At 40.4% G+C, this 26232-nt stretch overlaps 1 protein-coding gene across 2 annotated transcripts; it reads right to left on the bottom strand.

Moving 5' to 3' along the window:
- Nucleotides 1-9384: 9384 nt before the first annotated feature.
- On the bottom strand, nt 9385-25535 carry LOC121091386 (MAP3K12 binding inhibitory protein 1). Of its 2 annotated transcripts, none has more exons than XM_040601071.1 (9): nt 25366-25535; nt 21043-21162; nt 19120-19341; nt 18923-19019; nt 17338-17403; nt 15497-15649; nt 12878-12975; nt 11468-11506; nt 9385-10324 (listed from the first exon to the last, which is right to left on the bottom strand). In XM_040601071.1, exons 1-9 carry the CDS (start codon nt 25483-25485, stop codon nt 10217-10219), a joined length of 1023 nt encoding a protein of 340 aa, XP_040457005.1. In that variant the 5' UTR covers nt 25486-25535; the 3' UTR covers nt 9385-10216. The 2 variants fall into 2 exon arrangements, with proteins under 2 accessions (XP_040457005.1, XP_040457004.1); XM_040601070.1 differs by having other exon boundaries at nt 9385-10327; nt 25366-25534.
- Nucleotides 25536-26232: the final 697 nt, after the last annotated feature.

A 26232-nucleotide genomic window follows, 5' to 3' on the forward strand; every position in this document is an offset into this window, starting at 1 on the left:
GAAAGTCAATTAATGCAGAGGTAGAAGCAGGGAAGCATCCAGCTTTACCTCTCTCCAGACAGCAATAAGTCTCTTGCAAATTTAGCTGTCAGAAATGATTGCTTTGTTTTCGACAAGTGGCATTACTTCCTCTTATACTGGAATTAAAATTGATTGAAATTGATTCACGACTTTTCAATATTTCCCACACCCCTTCATTCCTTTCAATTTGGAAACATTATTTCAGTGAAATAAACACAGATATAAACAGCATATATATATGTTTTTCAGTTTGGGGGCTTTTTTACTTTGAGGCATCTAAGCATCAAGATGAGAGAATGCTATAACTAGTGGTTTTTGACTGGGTAGTAATTCATTCTCCATTAAAGAAATGCTTTCAGAAATTATGTCCTCCTAAGGGAATGAGGCTTTAAATTTTTTTTTTACTGATTGTTCTGGGGGTGTGTGGAAAGAGGGAACAAAATAACCGTCAATTCTTACACAGCCAGACAGAAAAGTTCAAATCAGAATGAAAGTTTTGCTATGCTGCTTGGAAGGGTTTCCTATTCGAAGTCTTGCTGCTGCTTTCGGACGGACCTGGATGAAGGGCAGCGAGCTGGCAGTGATGCCAAGCGGTGGAGCTGGCCCCGGTGCGCGGCCAAGGGGGATAAGGAGCCTGCGCCAAGGGAAAGCGGAGCCTGGCAAAAGTGTGCTGATCACTCCAGGAGCTCGTGATGGCTTTTCACGGTGAAACCACCTGCAGCGTGGTTCTGCCCAAACTTCTTTGGCTTCAGCAGCTGTAAAACTATGTTTGTTTGTATTCAGCTGCATGACCAGTTTACCTAAAGTCTTGCAGCAGCAGAATATGGTATAATTCAGGTATCTTTACTCTGCAGCATTATTAAAACAAGATCCTGTTAGAAAGTTTGCTTATTCTTGTCCCAAATACAATGTGTGACAGCATTATTTTAAGTGCAGGACCCAAACACATCACAAAATTTTCTTGATATATCATGACAGCAACCTCACAAGACAGCCAGTCTTTATGATCCCCATTCACCTACAGGGAACTGAGGTATAAAGCAAGGAAAGATAAAATGATTTGCACAGTTTCACCAGTAACTTGTGGATGTGGCAGGCACTGGACCAGTCCCTGTGAAATCTTCACAGAGAGGACTGTACAATGAGAACATGCTTTCTCCCAGAACATAAAAGTTTGTATTTAGTCTAATTTAATTCTTTGTTTTTCAGTGTTTCTTGCCCCTTGTACTTCATGCCTTTGCTGACTTCTGGTCAGCTGCAGAACCCCACATGAAGCCAGTGCACCTTGCTTTAAGACAGAGACCTGCGTGTTACCCTTACATAGACCCACGGGCAGCGGTGCAAGGACCTCCCTTACCCCAGTGGGCTTTCTCACATTTTCCAAGTAGCAAATAAGCAGCTCACCAAAAGCACGGGCAGAAAAAGGGAGGATGAGGGCAGTAATCTGAGCAAGGGAGAGCAGGTGGGAAAGGTAGCAGTGATTGCACAGCTGAATTGTCAATTTAGTCATGAGGGAGTGACTAAAGTAAATACAGAGCAGCTGGAGTCATGTGGAACATGCTGGGATACCACGAGGAGTGCTGGGCTGTGGCAGGATTTCTTTCTTGCCATGAAGGTATGCTGTGTTCTTTGTGATTAGTACCTGGTAAATCTGTTTTTCTAACTCTTGCTGTAGTAAATCTATTCTCTCAGAAGGAGACGAGCAGGTAAAATTCACTGTTGTCACATACCAGTCTCTGGGAGACTGATGAATTGAAAGGATATAACAAAAATTTTGTAATTCATCAGGTTTGTGGAGTTACAAAAATGACCATAACAGTCTCCCTAAAATCCCGATGGTGAAGCTGGCTCCTTCCTTAGTTAATCCGCCCTGAACCCTGGTTACAAGCTGCAACATTGATGTTAACTGAGAGAAAAGTGTTGCCTGGAGCCATTGCAGGAAGAACTGTGGGGCTCTGCATCGCCAGGAGTCAGAAACACCTTTTGCACTGAGATGTTCTGATAATAGCCTGGTTTTCTTCTGCACAGAAAGAGCTCTCCTCTATGCAGTTAATGACCTGATACCCTTTAGACTTCTTGGTGTGTGTAGCCCTCAGCAGCGGCAGCTTGTCGGAGCCGCATAACCAGAACTGGTTCCTTCCTCTCCTGTCAAACTGCTTTTTCTTTGTTTTCATCTCCTCTGTGCTAACAACCCTTCTGTGTAGTGTCCTGCAAGGTCACTCTCTGACAGTCCTTTGGCCCATCTTGCGTCACCCTGGTCTCTTCTCTACCTTCGCAGCTATCTGTGCTGGGTAAGTGTTCTCTCTTCTGCCGCTCCACCACCTAGAACAACCTTATTTTTTCTCTTGTTGACTCTGTCTTGTTTCAAATTCCATTTGAAATAGCTTTTCACCTTTGTTGTACCTATTTTTCTCATTCTCTGCTGCTTGCTTGCCTTGTAATTGCATTAGAGGCACTTGGTGAAACACTTTGGCAAAGCTAAAAAACAAGTCTGTATTCACAAATGTTATTGTACTGTATTAAAGTGGAATTCACAGGCCAGAACAGTTTGCTGTTTGATATGTGTTATTGTTGTGAAACTAAAGCAGAGATGAAACACTCCTTGTAAGTGTTGGTTTGGAACTGATGCTTCCCTCAACCAGTTCTGGATAGTGTATCAGTACTGTTTCTCCATGTGTAAGAAACAATTAGCATCAGCAACTTGTAACATACTGATTTTTAAATACTCCAAAACAAAGTCTCACAGTATTTTTCCTCCTTTTCAGTTTGGGACATGTAATAAGGAAGAATCGCAAATGTTCACTTTAAAGAATCTTTCCTATTCCCATGATGTAAAATATGGTCTTGTCATGAGCTATTGCAACATGTCAGTGAAGATTTTTCCCTGCACTGAGGAATTCCAGTATCTGGCTGTCTCATGTTAAGCTGTGGTAGATAACTCAGGCAAGCATGATGTTTGCTGTCGCACCCTCTATCTGGAGTTACTGGTGGTAGAATCTGCTCAGCTGTGTCATCTGAACAGGTTGCCTTCCCACGATGGTAGTTTAGTCTGTACTAAACAGAAGGCTCGCTCTGCCCTCCTCTCCCATTTTATGATGCTATTATTTGGTGACATCAAGTTCTGAAAAATTAATTTATACATGAAGGCAACAATCCATATATATTTTCTTTCCTTCACAAATTTTGTGCAAAGGCTGTAGTTCAGGATTTTAGCTTGTTTGATAGTACCTACCCTCTTGGCCAGAGAAGCCAAGGTTAGTAAAACTCCTTGCTTGTTTTTCTTTAGATGTACTAGTGGTAAATTTGTGGACTGACCACAAAATTCATTCCCTGTGTGGTGGCCAAGCAAAGCAGCTGGCATGCTTAAGCAAACATCTACAGTACGATGCATACAAAATTACTGGCATGAAAGTGTACCTCTCGTTACTGCAATAACTCTGCACACATCTTGCTTTCACTATACATACAAGTTACATACCCTTATACACACAGGTTACACATGTGAAGCTCCAACTACACTACGCAGAGGTGGGATTACTATGTAATTAAGGGCGCTCTGAGTGATTTGGATGATTCGAGGTCTGGGGTTGATAACTGTTCTTCTGTATAAAGACAACTACAGTGCAGGTTATTCAAACTACTCCTTGTATACCCAGAAGACTCAGAAATTAAACCAAGCCAGATTGTTTACAGGCCAGCACTTGGTAAAGAATTGCTCATGCTACGTGTGTTCACAGCAGGACATTGATGGAGAACACCTAGCCGGCTTCTCTCCATTTTGACAGCCCAAAGGGAAGTGGGAATGTCTCCATCAAATGCAAAATTATGTATAAACCATGTATAAAATAATGTAGCATATGCATGTAGAGCTGTATGAGAGACTATGTATAGACTTACCACAGAACGAGCTTCAGAGGCACAGCTTCTGTCTCTCACAGGTGTTAGCAGGGGTGTAATTCTACTTTTGAGCCAAATGAGTTTGTGACAATCGATTTAGCCTGGCTGTAGCTACAAAACTTCATAACAGGGCATATTGCAGAACCGGTAAAATAGGTCATAATTAAGTAAGAAATGTTATTATATTTATGTATAAACAACTTATTTGTATTCATACTGGATTGTCTCCACAAATCTATTCTTGTCTCGGAGCCAGATAGAAATTTAATGTCATTGTTATGTTTAGGTGAACATCACAGTCTTATATTCCCCTCTTTGGCCTTGAATAAAAATCAGAGCAACAATAATATAAATGGTATGAAAGTAGTCATGAACAGTAGCCCATCTGTACTGGACAGAATTCTACAAATCAATTAGATGGTCATAAAAAGCTAAACAGATGTGGATGAATCGACTGTGGAAATAAAATGGATTGAACTCTTACGTTTATTGTTCATGTATAACCCTTTTCAATAACCAAGATGGGTAAATTACACTAATTAACCTTTAAAAATTTAGATGATTTCTAAATAATAGCTTCAAACAATGCCTATTCTTCCCATTGTTACTTCTAAGTGTTTTGTCCATGACAAGGCAGTTTCATTAGAAGATCTACAGAGGCAGTTGTTTAAATGTGCTTTTTCTTTTTTCTTATTTCTCGGTCATTAGACTTTCTACAGTACATACCCCCACCTCCCCCGGTCAGGTAGCGCTTGAAGTCAGAAGTCAAATCCATATATCCTAGGAAGCAATGGCAACAAAACTCATCTCCTGGAGACCACCTGAGTTGGGTTTCACTGCTCTTGGGTGGGATAGATTATCTGGCAGGACAGTAAATCCTATTCCCAGCCATAGGAGCGTGTTACCTGGGCTAGGGCAACGCTGACAGCAAAGACGGTGTGTAGCCCAGCGCTTTTGGACAGGTAACCTGGATCCTCAGCCACCCACAGGGCTGCGGGTAGTTTGACCCGCTTTCTGCCATGCTTTTGTGGTAGCAAGCAATTGTGAGAGGATTATAGGGGTTCGCGTTAAAGCACAGCTCAAATCAAGGTAGAGAGATTCCTACAGCTATAGAAGCCTGAAGTACTCAGCAAGTCTTCAACAGGAAGGGTTAGGGAAAAGAAAACAGTTGCTCTTATGGGGGAAGGGAAAAGGTATCTATAAGGGAATCTTTCTGGAGACGTTTTTTTAATTCTTCAAAGCCTCCTCTGCATCTCTTCATTCAGAAGATGGTTCAGCATCTGTTGCAGTAGAAAATGTTTGTTCTCACTGGTGCAAATGATTTGTAAACTCATCAATCAAAAATACATACTTAGTCTGTATTTTGACTACTTCAAATAATGTTTTTTGGCATTCTGGGGTTAAAATTTCTCAGTGGTGTTGCAAGGTCTTAATTAAAACAAGAGATAACTTATGATGTATTTTAAAAAAAATAAAATATATCCAGCACCGATCACAATATATTGGATGGAATGGTGAATGGTTTGAGTTTCCTAAATTACTGATATTACCTGCTGATACGAGGGCTGTTCAAAAGGCCACTTCATTTTTGGGTTTATTTATTAAAATCCTGCACTCAACTGTAAGAAATTAGCCTCCTAGAGATGAATCGCTCCCTACTCAGGGAAGCCCAAAGCGAAGAAACCGATCATGCACATATTGCAGCACTGCACAATATGTGTAACACAAGCTCCCATGTTTTACTACATCTCTCGCACATGGTGCTAAACAGCAATGTCAAGCGTTCCTAAGGAAGACAAATGTTCTTGGCTTAAAAGTGATGCTCTTAGACATCTTCCTCAAATAATTAATGCCAAATTTACAGTGCTGTATGATCTCCTTTTTTTTTTTTTTTTATCTTGTAACTGGAAGCCCTTAACTGAGGTGAAGTGCAAAACACAGGCTATTAGACTCGGGCAAAACCTGGAAAGATGTCTGGATCAGGTCCCAGGTAAGCACAAAAAAGGAGACAGAATATTTCATTTTATCTGTGAAATTTTACATATTGCAGCTGGTATACATGTCTGTCCTGGCTTCTTGCAGTGGACATCAAGCCGTTTCAGTTCTTGGTTGGCTACAGAGATGTGAAGCATTTCCTTCAAAACATGGTCCTTGAAAACATCAGGACAGAAGAGATGCAGCTCAGGTAAGAGCCTTGGCAGCCTGGAATGCTCTGCAATCTCTCTCCAGCAGGACATTCCCTCTTTTCCTTACAGTTTATATAGCACAATAAGCTCGTTGGTGTTGGTAACATGGAATAGCTGTACACTGGAACAAGGGTAAACCTGTTCTGGTTAAGTTAATTAAGCAATACCATTCTTAATCGCCTGCAATTTCATATATATAGATTGGACGTGTGTGGGAAAGGTTCACAGAATTTCATCTGAACCTTGTGGTATACCATCCTGCAATGGGTTGCAGTTATGTTCAGTGCAAGAGTTCCTCAACAGGGAAACCTTCTACACAAAATTACCATTGTGTAGCCCACATCCAGGTGGTTTTTATCTGCTACCAAGTCAGGGATTCACATCACCCTACGAGAATTGCTTTTCTTACTCTTGTGTGACTCCAGTAACAAATCCCAGAATCCAGCTATGGAATTCATGCATGCCTGCTGTGACCAGGGTTTCTACTACTGACCGGGGGTGAGGGTTAGTGGCGCTGGGACCTCCTCTCAAATGTCCACACGTTGAAGATGAGATAAACTTTTAATAAACAGCACACTTGCTTGTGAGCCTAAATTAATGAAGAATCTGCTCTATGTTTATTGTTTTTATGGCAGTGTGTTTGATCACGGAGTGAGATACCATCTTACAAAAAAACAGAAGCAAATTTTCTCAACTTGCTGGCAAATGAAGGAGCTCTGGACTGACAGCCAGGCAGAATGCTTGTTGCCATACAATAGGTGTTCTTGCCACGCTGCAGACAAGCTGCAGGCGGAGATGTTTCCACAAAAACGCTGTCCTTTCACAGGCAAACCTTTGCTGGGATTACGTACGCTGGAGGATGGTGAACTGGATCACGTAAGTGACCTACAAAAATGATTCTGTGTAGTTTTATCGATCCAGTAAATTGTTCTCTGGAGGGAACCTGCACATCTAAACCACTCCCTTTGTCCAGTTCAGATCCAAACCTGGCCTTTTTCCAAGTGAGAAATGCTGCTGTAGTAAGCAGAAGCCACAGTAGTGCTTTGTGTTACAAAGGCTTCTGGATGCCTTTTGGATGCCAGGAGCAGCCTGAGAGGAAAATATTGTATGAGGAAAGGTACCCTCAGTGTTACATCGTACTGCCAGCTCTAGCTGCAAGTGGAGCAGAAAAGACCATTAACAGGGATAAAAAGTTCTCTTCTTCAGAACGCTTCTGTGTGTCCTTTGGGAGGTACAGGAGTGTAGATCAGCCCAACATCTGTAAAGAGGTCTTGGTCAAGGTGTTGAGACACGCCAACAAGATAGTAAAACACTTTCTCTGCTTTTGCTTTGTTTACGGTTACCTTTCAGACTTCAGCTACTGCAGCCCCAACTATCAGCAAGCATTGTAGTATTTCAGGTGCGGAGGAAAACCAGCATAACTGGTAGTTCTGGAAAATGTGTAATCTAAGAGGTCTGTCCTGCATCACCGTTATTACGGGGGTGTGGTGGACTGGGTAGCTCATCTGCTTCTGCAGAAGCAGTCCTTATGGTGGAAGTTAGTTGTAGAAGGTAAAGCCCAAAGAGACCAAAGGCAAGCAAGGATGAACTGGTAAGGCCAATAGCGTTGAATACCAGAATGATGTCCTGTTCCCCCATCCCTCTGTGCATAAAAGTCATATAGCAGAGCAAGGGGAAGGGAAGCTTCCAACTGCTTGGCAGCCCTCTGAAATCTCCAACTACTGTAAATGTGCAGCTCACAGCAGAGAGTATCTTTCCAATTAATTTTTACAGGACAGGCACACTGCCATTAAGTGTACAAGAAATTAACAACTTGAAACCAAAGGATGGCAAAGGTCTAATAACAAAGCAAGATGAATACCTTGATATTTTTCAAGTGTATCTGTAGAATTCATTTGATAAAGTATATAGGGCTAATACATTACCATCCAGAGTACTTCTGCTGTTGTCTCCTTAGCTATTGTTTTGCTACAATGCACCTTCATTATGCTTTCAACCCTTAACTGCTATGTTGCTGCCATCTTGAGAAAGAGGAGGAGGAGAATTCCATGGCAAGAGATCTTTCAAGTAGCAGGCAATTCACTACAGAAAATGCCACTTTGAAACTGCTAATGCAGTCTTTTTGTAACCAGTCTCCCTTGAGGAAAGCGGCATTGTTTGCAATTTGTTCCAAGAACTGCCCCCAGATGAGGACTGAAGTTAGTTGGGCTTTTTTTCTCTCTCTGTGTATACATACATATACACACACACGCAGTTGTTTTAATGTAAACTAACAACAAATAATTTCATCCTAGACAAATCTTTCAGACCTAGGTATCTGCCACAGGTTAATCTCTTCTAGGTCTTCACTCCAGAATCTTCCAGAGAAAACTGCATAGTGCAAATGCACTAGATTTAGTCAGCATGTCCTACCTGTACTTGAATTATGATGCACATTGAGTGGAGGCTACTGCTTCATAAAAGCTAAATCCCTGTGGTCACCCTTCCTGTCCCCAGTTGTAACAGCTACCTCCTACCCCTCTTTCAAGTACTACTGCATGAAGTGTGTAATGCGAGGCACAATTATATATCCATATTGTACTCTTTCGAGTTATGGTTCTTGGGATGCAGAACAAAAACAAACCAAAAACCAGTTCTGTAGACAGAAAGCAAAGCTTATCTCCTTGAGGTAAAAGTTGCAGCTCACTGTACTGCTTCACCAATATAACTCTCATAATATGAGCTGCTAGGATTTTCACCAATGGCAATAATTCATATAAGTAATCTCTGTAGGGTACTGTACTGATATGGCGCATACAATCTGAGTAACAGTCCTACGCATAGGCAGATCTCAGTCTTCTACTGCAAAAGTACCTCTTTGTATCCAATATCGTATTTGAAATACTCCTATGACTGCTTGGGTTAATCTCTTCTTGAGTAGACACTAAGCCTCTGAGCAGCCATCATGGTGTCTTCTTACCTGGAGCTCCGACCAGAGCTCAGGCAGCTTTGTCTCCCAGCTCTGCTGATTTATTTTCAGAGAAGCATTAGGTGCAGTTGCTATCACAGATGTTAACCTAGGTAACACAAAAATCACAGGAAATGCCAACTATTCTTCAAAGCGCAAGACTGTGTCTAGTCAGTACTCTTTGTAACACCTGTCACAGAGACCGATACAGGGACATTGATAGTATGACCGCTGTAAGCGGAGCAGTTAACACAAGGGACTCCCTCTGTAACAGCTACTTTTCTTCTAAACTGGAATAAAGACAGAGACAGCAAATAAACTAAAGAACTGGTATAAATAGAAAATGGTTTATTTAAAAAAGACAAACGAAACAAAATCACACTTCAGTGTGTGGCCAAAGATCTGACTTTAATTTAAGCTATGTACCCAGCATCCGTGCTTCAGAAGTCATGTAAGCATGCATATGGAAGGAAGGGAAGGGAAGCTGGTGCGTGCAGGCATGCTCCTCAAAACCTCCCCTGCAGGGGTGTTTAGAATATACAAAGTTTGTTAGCAGAGTATGAAGTTTGAATTCCTATAGGACATTGAGGAAGTGAAGAACATGTGTCTCCACACACTGTATTTCTAAAAGATGGTTAGGGAGATCCTATTTGCTGCATTTCTAACAGCTGTGAAAACAGTGACAAATATGAAAAAGCCACAGGTAAGCACACATATTGCAAGTTTTTTTGTGATTTTTTTCTTTCCTAAGACAGTTTACTTATGAAGAAGTTATTTACTTTTATTTCACAACTCTATGCAAACTACTTACATGAAATGTGTTCAAAAGAGAGATCTTTTGAATACTCGGTCATCAGGAATTACATGTGAAATGTAGTTTTTGTATGTGGGTTAAGACATTCCACATACGAACAATGCAGCAATCCTCCTTTATAACAGAAGGGAATGGATTATTAGAATGCTATTCCTAAAACATTCTTCATTTTAAAGTAATTATTTCATTATTAAGACTGGTTTTAAATGAGCGCTGAAAGGAAGCTTTCAAGATCATCGAAAAGGAGCTTACATGCGTGCTTTGCTTTCATTGCTAGAGTCATTCCTGATGAATGCTACTCAGGTATGTGTAAAGCATGATGAGGATTCTGAAGACTTTTTTTTTTTTTTTTTATCGAAGAAGCCGCTCAGCCTCTTTGGACTTGCTTTCTTTCGTTTTCCTCAGTAATGCCTGTTTTATAGCATTGATCTTTTCATCAAGTTCAGCCAATGAATAGTTCTGCTAAAAGAACAAAATAAAACCCACAATCATTTACATCTTGTAATTGCTAGAGAAGTTACTGCATATTGCATTAAGTGATAGAAATACTTTTGCAGAATTGTCTGAATCTAGTCTATGGCTATTTAAACTTGAAAGAAAAAGACTGCAAACTTTGAAGAAACTGACAGTCCTAATCACAGATCAATACATCCGTGCTATTTCCATTAGATGCTTGTTTAACCTGTTCATAAAAAGCCAAAAATTCTTTGATGTTAAAACACTGGATGAGAGTATCTAGATGATGTGGAACCCAGCTTTACAACTGAAGGGTTTTCTCCTACTGCCCCAAACCAATCACCTCTGGGCCCACTTAACCTTACATTTTTTTTTCATCTCCTCTTACAGAAAGAGCTTTTTATCATCCTTTTTATAAAATATTTCAACCTATGGAGGATTTTTTTCTTGTATAAACAAGTCTACTTCCTCGAGCCTCAGATGGCCCATATCCCGTTCTAAGCATTCTACCCAGTCCATCTGTGTTCAAGTACACTGGCCAGTAGCAGAGTGTTCCAGCTACAGTCTCACTTGCACAGAGGAGAAATTCTCTCTTGTGGCCTAAGGTACATGGGTAATGCCTTCCCTTATATGATGGTGTTGTGAAAATGGCAAGTTTTACTGACTTAGGTTAATATCTGCTATACTGTCATGTCTTTCTGCAATGCTTTTGCCGAGCCAGCCATTTCTACTTTTATTGTCTCTTCATAAACCAATAAAGTGAATGCAAAAAAAAAAAAAAATTAAAAATATCCATAAAACCACTGAGCCATAAAGCAACCCCAGATGACGTTACTAGGAGGTTGATCAGAATTCACATATTGCCTGTTACCCCCAGCTTGATTATCATCATTACAGATTTGTTTTATTCTATAATCCTTCTAAGTGGTGAAAACACTAACTAACCTACCCTAGTACAGACGCTCAGAAGACTCATTTCATTGTGACACCTGTTAACTTTCTGTCTCCTTCCCTCTCTTTGCCAGAAAGCTATCCAATACTTATGCAGCTATTTCTGAGAAGTGAAGTATTTGTTTGGTAGAACTACTACTACTTTACAGTCAGAACATCCTAAACTTAAGGTAAACAAAAGTTAACAGTACTTACGTGGGGAGGTTGAACCTTTCTCCTCTTGCCAGAACAGCTCTAAAGAAAAGACATAATAAACACAGACTTAATGTTGCACTGACAGAGGACCACAAGTAATTCTGTAACAACAGTGACAAGAATCTTTGAAGTACAGAAAGAACACTGACTGCCATTCCACAGACTAAAGAAATCTTCTCTATAATTAAGTACTTTGGGTCATGAGAAATACTGCTGGAGTGCAGTCAGAAGCTGTTGAAGCTTCTTGATGCTGGCAGCTAACAACTATCAACTTAACTGAAGCTTTCTTCAGACAAAACCAAGATCAATATCCAGCTTTTGAAACTGTCAATATTTTTCTCCCTAAAATTTTCCTGCATCCTCACCAATATTTATGCAAAACTCAGGACAAAAAAAAAAAAGTTAATTACTGCACAACACTACTGCCCTCATCACAAGTTTTTTACCAGATCCCCATTCCTCAAAGATCCTAAAGCACTTTCCATGGAAATTGTAGCTTATGAAAGTGTACGTTTTAACTTCTGGTTGCCAACAACTTGAAGGAATAGCCTCACAAATAAAGGACTTTACTGGTCTCCAACACAAACAAAGAAATGAAACAAAAATTGATAATATTGCTATTGATTTCTAATTACTGACTTTTCTTTGGCTGGTCTCAAGGGAGAAGATAAAAATTAAAATATGATCAACAGTAAAAGAGACATTCTTACTGTTATGTGGGGAAAGAAGAACAAAATAACAGACAAGAAATTTCCCCAGCCAAGCAGAGACTGATGTAGTAACAACTAATATTCTCTCTGTCCTAATCTCCTTAAGTGAATGAAGGACAAGTTATACTATTCAGAAAGAGACAGAACTCTGCCTGAAGACTAGTAACAAAGAAACCAAAGTCATAGAATCACACAAAACAAATTTTAAAGGCTTTACTCTCTCAGCCTATTGGAAGTTATTCTACATAGCTGATCTTTAGCAATCAGACCATGTACAGAAGCTCAATGAATTTCAGCTGATTTAAGCCATTAATGATTTGTATTGAGGTCAAAACTTTAGTCAATTTTCCTGTCATAAGAAACACTTCAGATTTGAATGTGGGCTGGGTGAGGAGGGTAAGGAGAGAAATCCAACCTCTATAATGTATTTCTTGCAAACTAGTTTAGCTTGGGTGACTGGAATTCCACCCCCCTGCCCCCCCCACCCCACTCAATACTATTTTCTTTCAAATGAGAAATCAGGTAGAAACATGAACTTACATAGATGGTCAACATGAAATATAACCATTACACCAAGCCAGAGTTGTCTATCAGAAGTGGCTGCCCTTTGATACAGGTTTTTGCCTGTACATCAAAGATTCAAGCACAAAAGTCCTGAATGCATTTAGATATGCTAAAAGAAGTTGAGAGAATTACTTACTACAGAATGAAAATATTCAGGAGACAGTCCTTCCAGCTCAAGGATTTTATCTTCAAGCTTCTTAATTCTCTGATAAATGTCTCTTGGTACAGGACCACCTAATTACACCAGTACAAATACAAAGAAATCAGGAAAAGCACTTAAATAACTTTTATAACTAAAGACTGCAAGTTTTACAGGTGAATTCTTTGAGTCCAGCTATCAACCAGCAGCTAAAACAAAATGAGCAAAGAGGATAATAAAAAGGAAGGTTAATTAATATGATTCAGGGTAAAACCTGGTTAATAAGCCAGTGCAGTCAGTGAAGACAATAGACAACTTTATCCAGGTGCTTGAAATATGTCTGACAAGGTCCCTGGAACAAGTAATGATCACTCTTACAATACATTGGTCACACACCAATGTTAGCACTTCAAAACAGACAGCATCATCAGGAGGGAGCAGATGGGATGGCAGACCACACATGAATTCAGCATTGATACCTAAGCTTGTTCTGAAGGAAACCTATCTCCACTGAGCCACAGAGGTTAGAGGGCAGGTATGAGTTGCACTTGACAAAGAACAGCGTTTCCCTGGCCATAGACAGGAGAAGCAGGAGCGGGAAATGCATGTATGGAATGGAATAACACAGCTTTGGAAAAAAAACACAACCAAACAAAAAAGGCCCAACACCCCCTCCCAAAAAAAACTCAATAAAACACACAAACACCACAAAATCAACAGCAACAAAAAAACCCACCTCAACCCATTTGCTGTTTGCAGCTATAGTACAGCAGCTTGGGCTCAGTTCCCCATGTAAGAACAGTGCTGATGAAAAGAACAGCCTTAGAAAGCACCGTATTTATGCTACATAGTACTCTACAAACTGAAATCCCTGTTTATCCCAACTAACTACTGACTATCCCAATTAAAATGATCATCTGGTTCTGAACAGTACTGACAACCAAAGCCTTAGCAAGCTTCTACTTCTCTTGCCACTCATTTCCATTTATTTCTAGGTCTGTTAGGTAAGACAGTTCTTTTCCACAAACTACTGAAATAAGCACTAATGTGGGGGTTTTTGCCATTCACCTATTTCCTCACTTCAGACAGGCAATTTTACGGGTAGCTTCCCTCCTTCAGTTCTGCTCTCTACTCATCACTCAGCAGCTGCTAATTAAATCGGCTCACCTCTCACTCTTCTTAATATTGCTGCCTTAATGCAAAGGGAAAAGAGCAGTGGTAGCACTAGAAAAAGCTGTTCCAAAAAACAGCAGGTGAGAATAGAACAACTCCTTCAGTCATCAGAAACAAAAAACTGGCGAGCAGGTAGCTGAGGCAGGTTACCTGCTCAGATAAATACTTATTGCACAGCTGCTTAGGTAAGTAGCAAATGATCTTGAGATCTTCTGATCCATGACTTCTGATTCAGACAGAAGTTGAGCTTGAATTGCACACTTTCATCCTCTTCCCCTATACTGTAGTTCAGCTGACCTCTTCCTTCAAACAAAATTATGTCACCTACTATAGGCACAACCTGGAAGGCAGGGCCCCTCCATTAGCTACCCCCAGTCACTATCTCTGATACAATCTGTAGTAGCTTTGGAGTTTATATGTAACCTTAAAGCTGGCCAGACACTTGCAAATTCTATTTCCATGCACAAAACTCACCTGACTTTTGAGACAGCTATACAGGTAAGTGTCAACCTCTGAATGCTGCCTCAGCAGTATCTAGGAGTATTCTGCTCTCCTTGCTGCCAGAGGACTTTGATCCATTATGCATTCACAGGCATCTAGTAATCCAGTCAATGTTTACCCTATTCTTAGAGAATGGCTTGACATCTCTTCAGTCTTCAAAAGACCAAAAACATCAGTGTGTGTCTGCAGTGTGATGTGTAGAACATTCACTTTATTAGGTGATGATCTGGGCTTCTATTCTGTTTTGTAAACATTTTTCAGGAAAAATGCAGATTCCCCCTTGGTAAGCGCCTCATTGATTTACATTCTAGAAAACTGGGGCTGGGGTGAGGAAAGCAACTACTTAAAAAACAGTCAGTAGCCTGGTGGCTATGGCGTCAATTTTAGTGAAAGGTGTGGCACTCATTTTTGCAAGCCAAGGTGAAGTATTGACAATGGAGCTTCCCACATTTTGGAAAGTAAGCTTCTCACCTAACTGCATTTCAAGAATCATACACCTTTAGGAAAAGGTTTCAGGTTGCCTTTTTTTGGGTTCATCCTATCCCCAGCCCACAAGGTGTCCACAAAGCAGGACTGAGTCCTAACCTCAGCTTTTCCTGTTCAGTGGGTCAAGGCATAAGGACTCCACTGGCTGAGAACACCTACTTCTAAATATTCCAGACTGTTTTAAATCCCATTCTCAAGTGCATCTCCGTCATTTGCCACCACATCAAGCGTAGATTTACTAAATGAGCATCCTAATTTGGGTATAAATCGGGGTTCCATTTTGGCCACCAGGACCTAAACATTAGATTGTAGTACATGGGGTAAGTAAACACTTCGGTGGACCTACCCACTGTTTTCACAGTCACAGTTTTTATAGACTTGCCCAATTTTACTACAATAGTGATAACCACAGTACAAACTGGCACACTGATACCAAAATTAAAACATGATACAAACCTGTTTGTAACCGTAAGTGTGCTTCAATGTTTTGCAATCTCTCCTCAACAGCTTGGTTTCCACAATCATGAATGGGTACACTGGCTTTGAGACTGGACCCATGCGCTCCTTCAGATCTAGTCTGAGGTCCATACGTATTTACTACCCTGGAAACTAGGTAAAGAAAACACAAATTTAATATATATGCACATGAAACACAAAGTACATCTAAATAAACCAATTAAAATATTAAAAAATGAAAACTTGTGTTAAATCAATTTCACACCACTTTCCAGGTCCCATAGACAATATGATTAAAGGCTCAGGTAAAAATATTTTCCTATTTTTGCATGAGTAACTAAACTAAACAAAAACCTAGGACTTTACATATGCAAAGTAAAAGAATTACTCATACATTCATGTAGAATGGCGGTATCAAGAATTTGTCATCAGCTGCTGATAAATAGCAGAAAACCCGATATCTATGTCAGCAGTTGCACATGTGAGCTGTTGTGAATGAAGAGAAGAGGCCAGACCTAAAGTTACAGGAAGCATCATAAATACACAAAGATGAGGGGAGGTAAACAACTAGAAGAATCGCTACGAATCCCAGCAAGGAAGTTCTCTTCTAATTTTTGTTACTCAGGTGACAGCTTTAATGACTCTTCAGCTGCTTCTGGGTCCATCTTTTTCCCCCTGCTGAACCATGTTTTCTTCAGAAGATTTTGGTCGCTCCTCTTTAAATCACGGTCATTTCTCAAGTCTTTCCTGATAGGACTGCTGTGGTGTACTTAAAGACTACGTTGGCAACTCCAGACACTGAAGCACACGGCTTCTTACTCTGTACTTCATGAAGGCTACATATTACATTCTTGCTTCAGTTTATGCTGATTTTACTTCCAATTAGTTTTTAAGAGTTACTAATGTTTCATTTATGTACTGTGGGCTTTAGTTACTTAGATGCAAACTTTTCTTTTTTCCTGTGGTACTCCACCATCCCTGTTACAAACTAGCACTCAGTTTAAAAAAGTGACTACTGAAAGGGGTTCTTAGTGAAAGATTATAAACTCAACCTCACTACCCCATCTCCCTCGTAGCTCACCAGACCTTTAAATGCTTAGACCTATCATCACGCCTCACAGTAGTGTTCTGAATTCTAAAATTCAGAATAACTAGTTGTTTTAGAACCAACATTAAGTGGATAACTGAATACTACCACTCTTAAAAGTGGAAGAGAGGGTTACTTACTCTCATTTTGGAGATTTTCTTTGTTTTTAAACACAGAGTAACTTGTGTACACCTAGAGAGCAACAGATGGACAAGCAGCCTTTTACAGGTAACTTCTGTTGGACAATCACTTTTACACTATGTAATCCTTTCCAAAAGGTAGTACAGTGGCAAGCTTGTTCCCCAGCTTGTCATTCCCGTAAGTCTATGTCTCAGAACTTCCACTGTGTCCCCCAAAGCTATTTCTAATTCAATATACTTACACTGACTAATGAAAAACAGGAGATAATTTTATTTAAAGTCAATTCCTTAACTGGACTGCTGGCTTCACCTTACAAGAAAAACAAAGAACTGTTCAACTTCTCTGTCCTGCTTTATCTTTTGCATCTTTCCTTTCAGACAATGAAAATAGGCTACTTTGTTTTAGTCTTCGGTGCATAACCATCAGCTTAGTGAAGCAGTTATGGGATTGAAAACCTTGGAGAAGTAAGCAAAGATGTAGTACTCACTAAAGTCAAAAATCAACATGTTAAGTTTGTAGGTTTTGAACATCCTATAAAAGTTTTAAAGTCAAAAATTCATCAATGCTGTTCCACCTGGACACTAAATAAATGGGTATTAAAATAGTTGCTTACCCTTTATATGGCTTTTAAATCCAGGATATGGTGTGAAAATTGCATCTGTTCTGGCACAGCTATTTTCTAAATAAATAATAATAATATAAAAAGTGAGGTCCTAATTACATATTTAAAATTTAAAATATTCTAACCATTATCAGCTTTTAGGCTTTTAACAAATCTAATTAAAATTTTTCATACAATAAAAACCTCAGAAATACTTAATTCATTCTATAAATAGAATACTTTAACTATAGTTAACTAATACTTAACTATAGTTAATAGTTTCACATACTTGCACGGACCTACTCGTTTTAATTGAATAAATCACTTCTATAAATGTATGCACACGTGTATATCAAAGTTTATTTGATCAGGTCAAATTTCTTCCAATTTACATTTTATTTGGTTCTTACTTTTCACTGCGTTTCTCTGTAACTTACTTCTTTCTTCCTATACAGTGTTTTCCCTGCTTACCACTGTTACTCTGGTTTTATGTCCTATTTTGAAACTGTTCTCCTATTTTCAGACTGGTCTAATTTATTCATCAACATTCTTTTCTCACTTTCCTGCATTCATTCTGATGCCTGTGACTTCTCTCATTTGTCTAACCACAAAAACCTACAGTACAGACCGTCTTAGTTTATTCTAATGTTCATATTTTAATCTCTGCCCATATACACTAAGGCTTTACGTATATTTTATTATGCCTGAACATACAAAGGAAGGTCTTATCATCATTTCTTCTGTATGTACTTAACAATTTTAGGAATCTGTATTTTACTATCTAGTATATTCTACTAGACTTCAGATGTCATTTTCATTCCAACTAATATTTTCAAGGAGTTAAACTCTCTCGCTATAAAGCTTACGGAACAATAAGCTTTGATCTCTAAAAGCGTAAGTACACCACAGAGACAATGCACACCTGGCTTCATAGGTACTTAGAAAATGCCTCTGTACTACTTATGTATATAAAAGTGCCTTCTCTTTTAAGACACATTCGGTTACACAGTTACTGATAGTGCTAATGGGATCCAGCCTACTGGATGAATTTAAGATTGTTTGGTTATAGATACAGCAAATTGTGCCAGCTGGTGCATTAAAAACACCAATAGCATAAGTAATGTTGGAAGAAAAAAGTAATTCTAAGTAGCTAGTAATTCAAATTGATTGCAAAAAAATACTTCTTTGTAATTTGTTGTAATTTAACTAGCATTAAATTAACTTCAATTTGAATATGCAATTCACAAGACATTTCTGAATTGCAATTTTGTTGACTTTGGAAGGAACATCTAGCTAAAACATAAGAAACAATAGCTACAAAATCATCTGATTTAAGATAGCAGTTCTTAAAGCGAACACAGTAATAACTATAATCTTTCTGTATGGGATGCATTAAACACTGTCATCCAGTGACTACTTTCTTTTTTTTGTCTCTCTGACAACATCTGCAGTGCACATGCAAGTTCGTAACTTTAAACGAAAGTTACTCTTAAAATAAAGTTCTGCTTTAAATATAAAATAGTGCTTTTGAAAAATAAAAAAATAACAAAACCCAACTTAAATTGCTATGAAGATTAAAGTCTGGCTAGCCAGTTACCTTGATTACAATCAATAACATTGCAAAATTCCCTGACATTATTTTCATTGATCTCAGCTTGTTTCCTCTCGATGAAGGCTGATATCCGCCTGTCAATCTGCAGGTAATAAACATGATGGCATATATCTATTTCATTCTTTAAATTCAAAATTTAGAAAGGTCTTTTTTTTTTTTTTTAATTTAGGTACATCACTTACTTCTGCTTTTCCAGCTTTTATTTGGACCACCTCTGGATCAAAATGAACATGAGCATCCTTCTGATCTCTCAAGTCATAACTTGCATACTTTTCTTCAATCTGACAGTTACCATCATAAGCATCTAAACTTGTTTCACAAGTTTGGCCTTCTGTTTTACCTGCAGGTTCAATATGGCCTATATTTTCTTCTTTAATCAGTGACTGGAGTTTTTCTAAAAGAGGCTGAACAAAGCAAACAGTATGTTAGGGTAAAAAAGAAAAAAAAAAGCCAAAAAATCCACAAAACAAAAAGCCAAGTATTATTACAATTTCTAAAACAGACCAACTGAAATAATTTTAGGATCACATCTGCCTCTGATGGAACACAGTAATGAAAGAATAAAAAAAAAAAAAAGAGAAAAAAAAGTTACAAGTATTGTGCACACCATGATTCTGGCCTTGTTGACCTATGCTTTTCAGAGGTTTGTATAAGACAAATTTCTGCAAAAATCTGCCTGCTACTCATCTGTTACTAGCTAAATCAAAGCTTCAATCATTGGCACCAATGCCACTTAATTAAAATGTCATTCAAATGCCTACTCAGAAGAGTAAGGCTTAGTATTTTTCCTCCTTAACATGAAAGCCAATGCTTTCACACTGTAAAGCCATTACTTTATCAGCACTGCACTACATTCTCCACTTGAAACCGCAGTTGCCCAAGTGAATGAGAGAACACAGACATGAAATATATAGGCGTTATCCTGAACACATGCTTTTTTTGACACGGTTGATTATCTACTTAGGTCATGAAATTAAATGAGAGAATGCACTGACATCTGTAGCAGCAAAAATAAAATGCTTGTCCTGCCACAATAACTCTTACACAACATGTATCGACAAAACCTCAGTACATATGTATGTCACACTTCCTTTTTTAATTTTTCATATTTCACCATTTATTTTTCCCTCTATAAATTATTTATTTTTATTTTAAGACAACATGATTTTTACTGGTCACATTTACTGAAACAGAATCAAATTCCTGCGTGCAACTTTCTTACAGTTGGATATGATTTTTACTTGCTTTTGTCTTGCATATTTTCTTTTTTTGTTTATTACACCAACGATTTGGTGGATGCCTGGAAAACATAAAGGGTCTTTATTTTACCTATAGATAAGCAAATACAGGAACTTCCTTTTTCGCCCTCTCAGTACTATACACTTGAAATAATTCATTGACTAGCCGAAGCAAAAAACTGGTATTCAAATCCCCACCTTTTATAGATGAACTACCAAGGTCAAAAGACTGTTCAGTTACCAGCTGACAAACTGCTCACCCTCCCTGCCATGCAACTAAATTACACATACTTTTGGCAGGGTCGGAAAGTTTCAAATAGTTAAAAGAAATGACAGTAATGGTGACTGGCTACTTGGTAAGATGAGACATTAATGTCAAAGAAATTACTCTTTTTAAAAAAAAACCTACGCTGAAAATATATTTAATTGCAGTAAGACACTCCAGGATGTGTCATGCTGGGATAATGCCACTTCTTGAACCACTGAAAGCACTCCATGAGCCTCAAAACTCACCCAACGCATGGAATCATTATCATAGCATGACACACACCTGCCGTGTCTTATTGCTTAATTACAACCCACCATAGATGGAAATGTATCACATTTACAATGCAAGTCTAGAAATCAATGAGGCTGCATTTATTCAGCCTGCTCACCTCCAGTGGCTATTCACACCACTAATCTGAAAAATCCATGAGTACCTATGAAGCACAGTGGAATCCTAAGCGTATAGTACTTTTGCATTCTTCTTTGTTGGACACAGGAATGTAAGATCAAAATGACTGAAATTTTACAGTTTAGATAATACAACTATATTCAGCTGTTGATGACTTCTGTCAAGTCAAACATGTCCAACAAAATATTTACCTGCAAACATAAAATATGCTGTTGAAGTGCACTAAAGAGCAACGCTGGCTGAAGTGCTGATGTGCTTTGAAGTTTGCTCCAATCGATTACAACTTTCACGATATCGTCTCCAAGGTTAAGCTTCAAGGGGGCAAAACAAACACAACAAGAAATTACGTTATGAAGTATACAAGACTTCTACAGGACAACAATTATGCTCAATCTCATACAGACAGCATTTTTATATGAGGACAGGTTTGACATTAATTATAACTCAAGCAGCTGTCATTTTCAAAGAAAGATAGTAGAGTTAAAAATTCCTTACTACCTCATCACACTTTCATTGTATTAATGTAGTCTTTAACTTTAGTCAACTCTCAATTCAATTAACTATCGTATGAAAACATACTCTTCACTTTAATTGCTTAAATCTTTTCTTTTAACAGATGATAGAACCACCAGTAGGAAGAAACATGCACCCAAGATCGTAGCCTCTGTAAGTTCATGCATTTTATTCTGAGATTTGCAAGGGTATCTATGCCTGTATGACCAAGGTCTTGATACTGCACCATACCACACTTGAAATTTTTACTTGCTCGTAATCCAAAGGAAGTTTTATATGAAAAATGTTTCAAAAAATGAATCGTTAAAAAATCTCAATGTTAAAGAAACTCTTGACTACACAGCTTCACTATCAAACCCATTTCCAAATCACACTGTTCCCCTTCATATGCATTCAGATTAAAACAATTGCCATAGTCTGTTCTCTTTGCCAAGGAATTGCAGTATTTTACTCCTAAAACAATAAAGAGAAATACACATCATAAGTTTTATTTGAAGGAACTATGCATCTTCTACAAGCTAAAAATAAACTTTCACTTTCTAATAAAGTTGATTGTTAATCACTGATGAACTACACCCTTTCACACCCACCTCTGCCATTTTTGTTACACTAAAGCTCTTCTCAAAGTCTCGAAGCAACGAGCAGTTTCATTTCCCAAGGCCAAGTAGCTTGCTCTCCAACCAAAAACCCCGTAAGTGATCCCCCAGATTCTAAATACAGATAAAACTCTTGTTTAAAACCAAGAGGACCTACAGGTACTCTGAGACACAGATATCCCAAGTCATGTGCATATGACAGAGACAGACAGACCAACCGGCCGAGCTCAGGCAGATGTCAAAAGTGACATACGGTCTAGAGATATCTAACTTCTAATGGTACCAAATATTATGAGCAAGAACATAGAATCCATATATACTTGTTTCCTGAATCCACCATACATTGTATGAGGAAACAATGAGAACTTACACATCACCCTGAAGGCAAAGCCATGGATAATAAATTGTTCTACATTAGTTTTAAATGCCAGCATTATCGTAATTTTGTATGTAAAGAACTACAAGCCAAAGCCTTCCTTCTTTAGTCAGTGAACAGCCTTGTAAAATCCAGTATTAGATTCCAAATTACACTGCAAAGGAGATGGTCTGAGTAGATACATAATGTATTTTAGATAATTTTCACACAAATAGTTGTTCCTGTTTAGTACTTAAACTACACAGGATGTAAGAAAAGTAATGTTTTAGGAAACAGTTGTTTTGAACACCTTAGAAAATCAAGAATGTATTTAGAATTTAGTAAGAACAAAACTTCAACAACTAAGCCACTGTGCATATGTGATCATGAGGCATATATTTCTTCCCAAAGTTTCTAAAGTAACATCTGCTATATGCTATTTTACAGCCCACTGACAAGGTAAAAAAAGGCATAGATATAAGTCATCGTAATGAAACAAAATAGGAGTCCTACTGCAATTTCTTAATAAGCCTCCTTTTTCAAACAGACTCAGCTGATGTGTGCCTTCATATGTGATGCCTGTGACTCCTGTCCAGGTGGTTCAACAAATGCACAAAAACAGTAGCACTTCTGACTTAGCATAATTTAGAGGCCAGTTATATTTTAAACTCATAAACACTGTTTTTAAATATAAGGAATAAACTCCTCCTGCATCCAAATATGTTTGTTGTAAAATAACTTTCTTTTTCTCAGTGTTTCCCATTCGTCTACCTGTAAGAACTGTGACAAGCAAGTTTATAAATTCTGTGATTTGGTAACTTCAAAGCCTTTGTACATTTACAAGTCCACAGTCTATTCTGTAGCAATTTACAGGATCATAAGTCATTTCAGGCCTTTGAAATTGTTTTATGGAAGACATTGATTGTCACTTGGGGCTTAAGGAACTTTTCAGGATCAGTCATATTGGTTTTAAGTGTTTTTATCCCCAGATGTCTTCCTTAAAATATTCCTGTGCCAGAAATAGTCCTGTTTACAGTCCAACCTGCTAGCATAAATCCAACTTAAACTACTATGATGGATCACAAACTGCAGCAGCTAACGATCTGGCACATGTTCACTAATGTCTGTAAAAGGGAAATGGGGAATCAGTATTTTCAGTCAAAAATGCAAGATGGATTGCTTGTCAGTAAGCTGGTAAAGCGCCACAGTTAAATCTACCAGAACACAAGTGCCTGCAGACAAGAGCGTAACTCAACAACTGGAAACAATCATGACTGAGCAACTAAAAGGGCCTCCTCAGCTAAGATGGAGCAACCAGACCCCTACTCATAGTTCAGTGCAATGCACCATAAAATGAGTTTGTTGTCATCAAAAGACTACACTCCAAACACCAACAAAAACAATTTTACTCTGCACCATAAACTACTGTAACTACTGAGGGAATGTAGCTACTCTAAACTGGTTTCTTGCAATTGTCTGTGCACACCCAAGTAGTGTTAAAAATCACTAAGCTCTCTGCAGTGACATGCCAGGCATAAAGCAAACTCTGGAGAACAAGCAAGCTACTGAAGAGGAGAAAGAAACTACAGTCTTTCATGTGGTTTTGAAAACAATTAATTGAACTTGTGACAAGTACCCTGTTTAAGAGCTTAGGAAACTTTTCCTTTATTATTCTTTGTTTTCTCCATCCATACAAGAGTTCAATTTTTCACTCAGGCAAGACTGTAAGAACAATATGAATGACAGTATCACATCTAGGTAAACAGACAGTCACTAGTCCTTCCCCGATTACATTTAGAACTTTCACCAGGAAGAATTATGGGATATTTCATCCTTGACACATAGGCAGTTTTCCTGTCTCAGTAACGCTAAGAAGCTGCAGTGTATGATGATCAAGTTGTTTAGCACTGCACTCCTGTTCAAAAGCTAGGGGAGTTTTTAATCACTTTTGAAGACAGAAAAACTGAGACTCTTACTAGTCAGCACTTGAATTTTCAGGCACTTAAATTCTGGATGACTTTGGTTTGAAAAGGGAGACAACTACTAGCAGACTTTGAGATGAGAAGCAAATATAATACACAATTCTATTCTGATGACAGGTGAAAAGCTCTAAAAAATAATTTCATGTCAGTCAGGAGTGACTACTAAACAGCCTCTGTATCTAAGAGTGTCTGTTTCCGAGTATTTTTGTAACATGAACACATGTTAAGTTATATTACCTCCCACAGATATCACCCATCATCTGGCCTCAAACCTTCAAACTGCTAATTTCAGAAACAAGAGTGTGCTGCTTCTGCCTTCCCAGAACTACATGTATGCTTCCACAGGGGAGAAGAAACTAATCTGTAAATTATTTATGGTAATAATTAAGTTGTTACTAAAACCTTCTCCTGATAAGGGCCTCCCACCACTACCATAACATCTGTTAAATAATTCATAGCCATTACTAAACCTAAAGTAGGTAGTTCAACTGAAGTACCGCAGAACAAAGCTGCTTTACAAATCCTGACCCACTGAGATGCACTGTGTGTTTCGCACCGAGGCAAGGCTAACTCCAAGCTCCCAATCATTTCCTTTGATTTAATACACAGTAAGCTTTTCAATTCCGAATCATTAATTGCTAAAATAGCGCAATTAGGCAAACTGGCGTTTCCCATGGGAAGGATCATCCGTGGAAGTACCAGATGACACGCAACACCCGGTCACTACGAGGTGACCGGGCGAGGGCGGGCAGGGCAGGGCAGGGCAGGGCAGGGCAGGGCAGGGCGGCGATGCCACTGCAGGCCGCGCTCCGCCCGCCACCACAGCCCCGACCGGGGCCCGCCGCTCCCGCCAGCAGCCGTGAGCAACGCGCAGCGGCGAGCCCGCTCCCCGGCCTGCGGCGGCCTTCGCTTCCCTCCGGCGCCGCACCTGGTCCCCGGAGGCCGGGGGGGCCCCGCGGGCCGCAGAGGGGCAGGGGCGCGCCCTGCTCGGGCCCCCAGGGCGGGGGGAGCCGCTGCAGTGCCGGGCCCGCGGCGCCCGGGCCGCCCCGCCGCCCTGCCCGCACTCACCTGCCCCGCCAGCCCGGCCAGGCAGCGCAGGGCGCTGCTCGCCACCTCCGAGGCCGCAGGGTCGGCGCCGATCTCCAGAGCGTGGCCGCCGGGCTGGAGAGGGCTGGGGGCCGCCGCCATGACACCGGGCCGAGCCGCGGCCGCCAGCAACGTCCCCTCCGTCGCTCCGCGATGACGAACCCTCGGGTGGCAGTGCCCGTGGCCCCGCCCCCGCAGGCTGATGGACAGGCGCGGCAGCCAATGGCGGGCGGCGCGGGGGACGCGGCCGGGCGCTACCGGCAGCGCGGGGGCTCCGCGGGCCGGGCTGCGGGGCTCGGCCGGGGGCTGCCCTGCCCTGCGCGTAGCCGCGGCAGCTCGGGGCGCCTTCCCCCTGGCAGCAGGGCTGGGGCCGCGGGGGCAGCCTCAGGCCTGGCTGTCCCGGGCAGGGTCTGCCCGACCTCCGCCGGCCCGCTGGGTTTCCGTGCTGTGGTGCGCGGGGACCCTCTGCTGCGGTACCTCTCCTGAGTGGCGAGCGGCCCCGGCTCCCGAGCCTGAGGAAGCATCTTCTGCACCTTCCTCAGCCCTCTCTGGGACCCTGAAGCTCTTCTCAGCTCAGGCCCGTTGCAGCCGTCAGGTGGAAGCCCACCGCAGTGGCTGCGGAGCCAGGGTGTTGGCCCAGGGGCGCAGGCCACCCCAGGGGCGCAGGCCACCCCTGTGTGCTGCTATGGCACCTCCGGTGGCACCGGGCTACGAACCCCGGGCTGCAGCAGCTCCTGCGGGACATCCTCCCCCGCGAGGTCACCGCACTCCCTCGCCCTTTGCTTTGCCTCTTGGCTCCTTCCTCTCCTCCAGCAGCCCCCACAGAGCCATGGGCACGGGCAGGTGGCG

This window comes from Falco naumanni, chromosome 7, assembly GCF_017639655.2.
Source record: "Falco naumanni isolate bFalNau1 chromosome 7, bFalNau1.pat, whole genome shotgun sequence".
NCBI lineage: Eukaryota > Metazoa > Chordata > Aves > Falconiformes > Falconidae > Falco > Falco naumanni.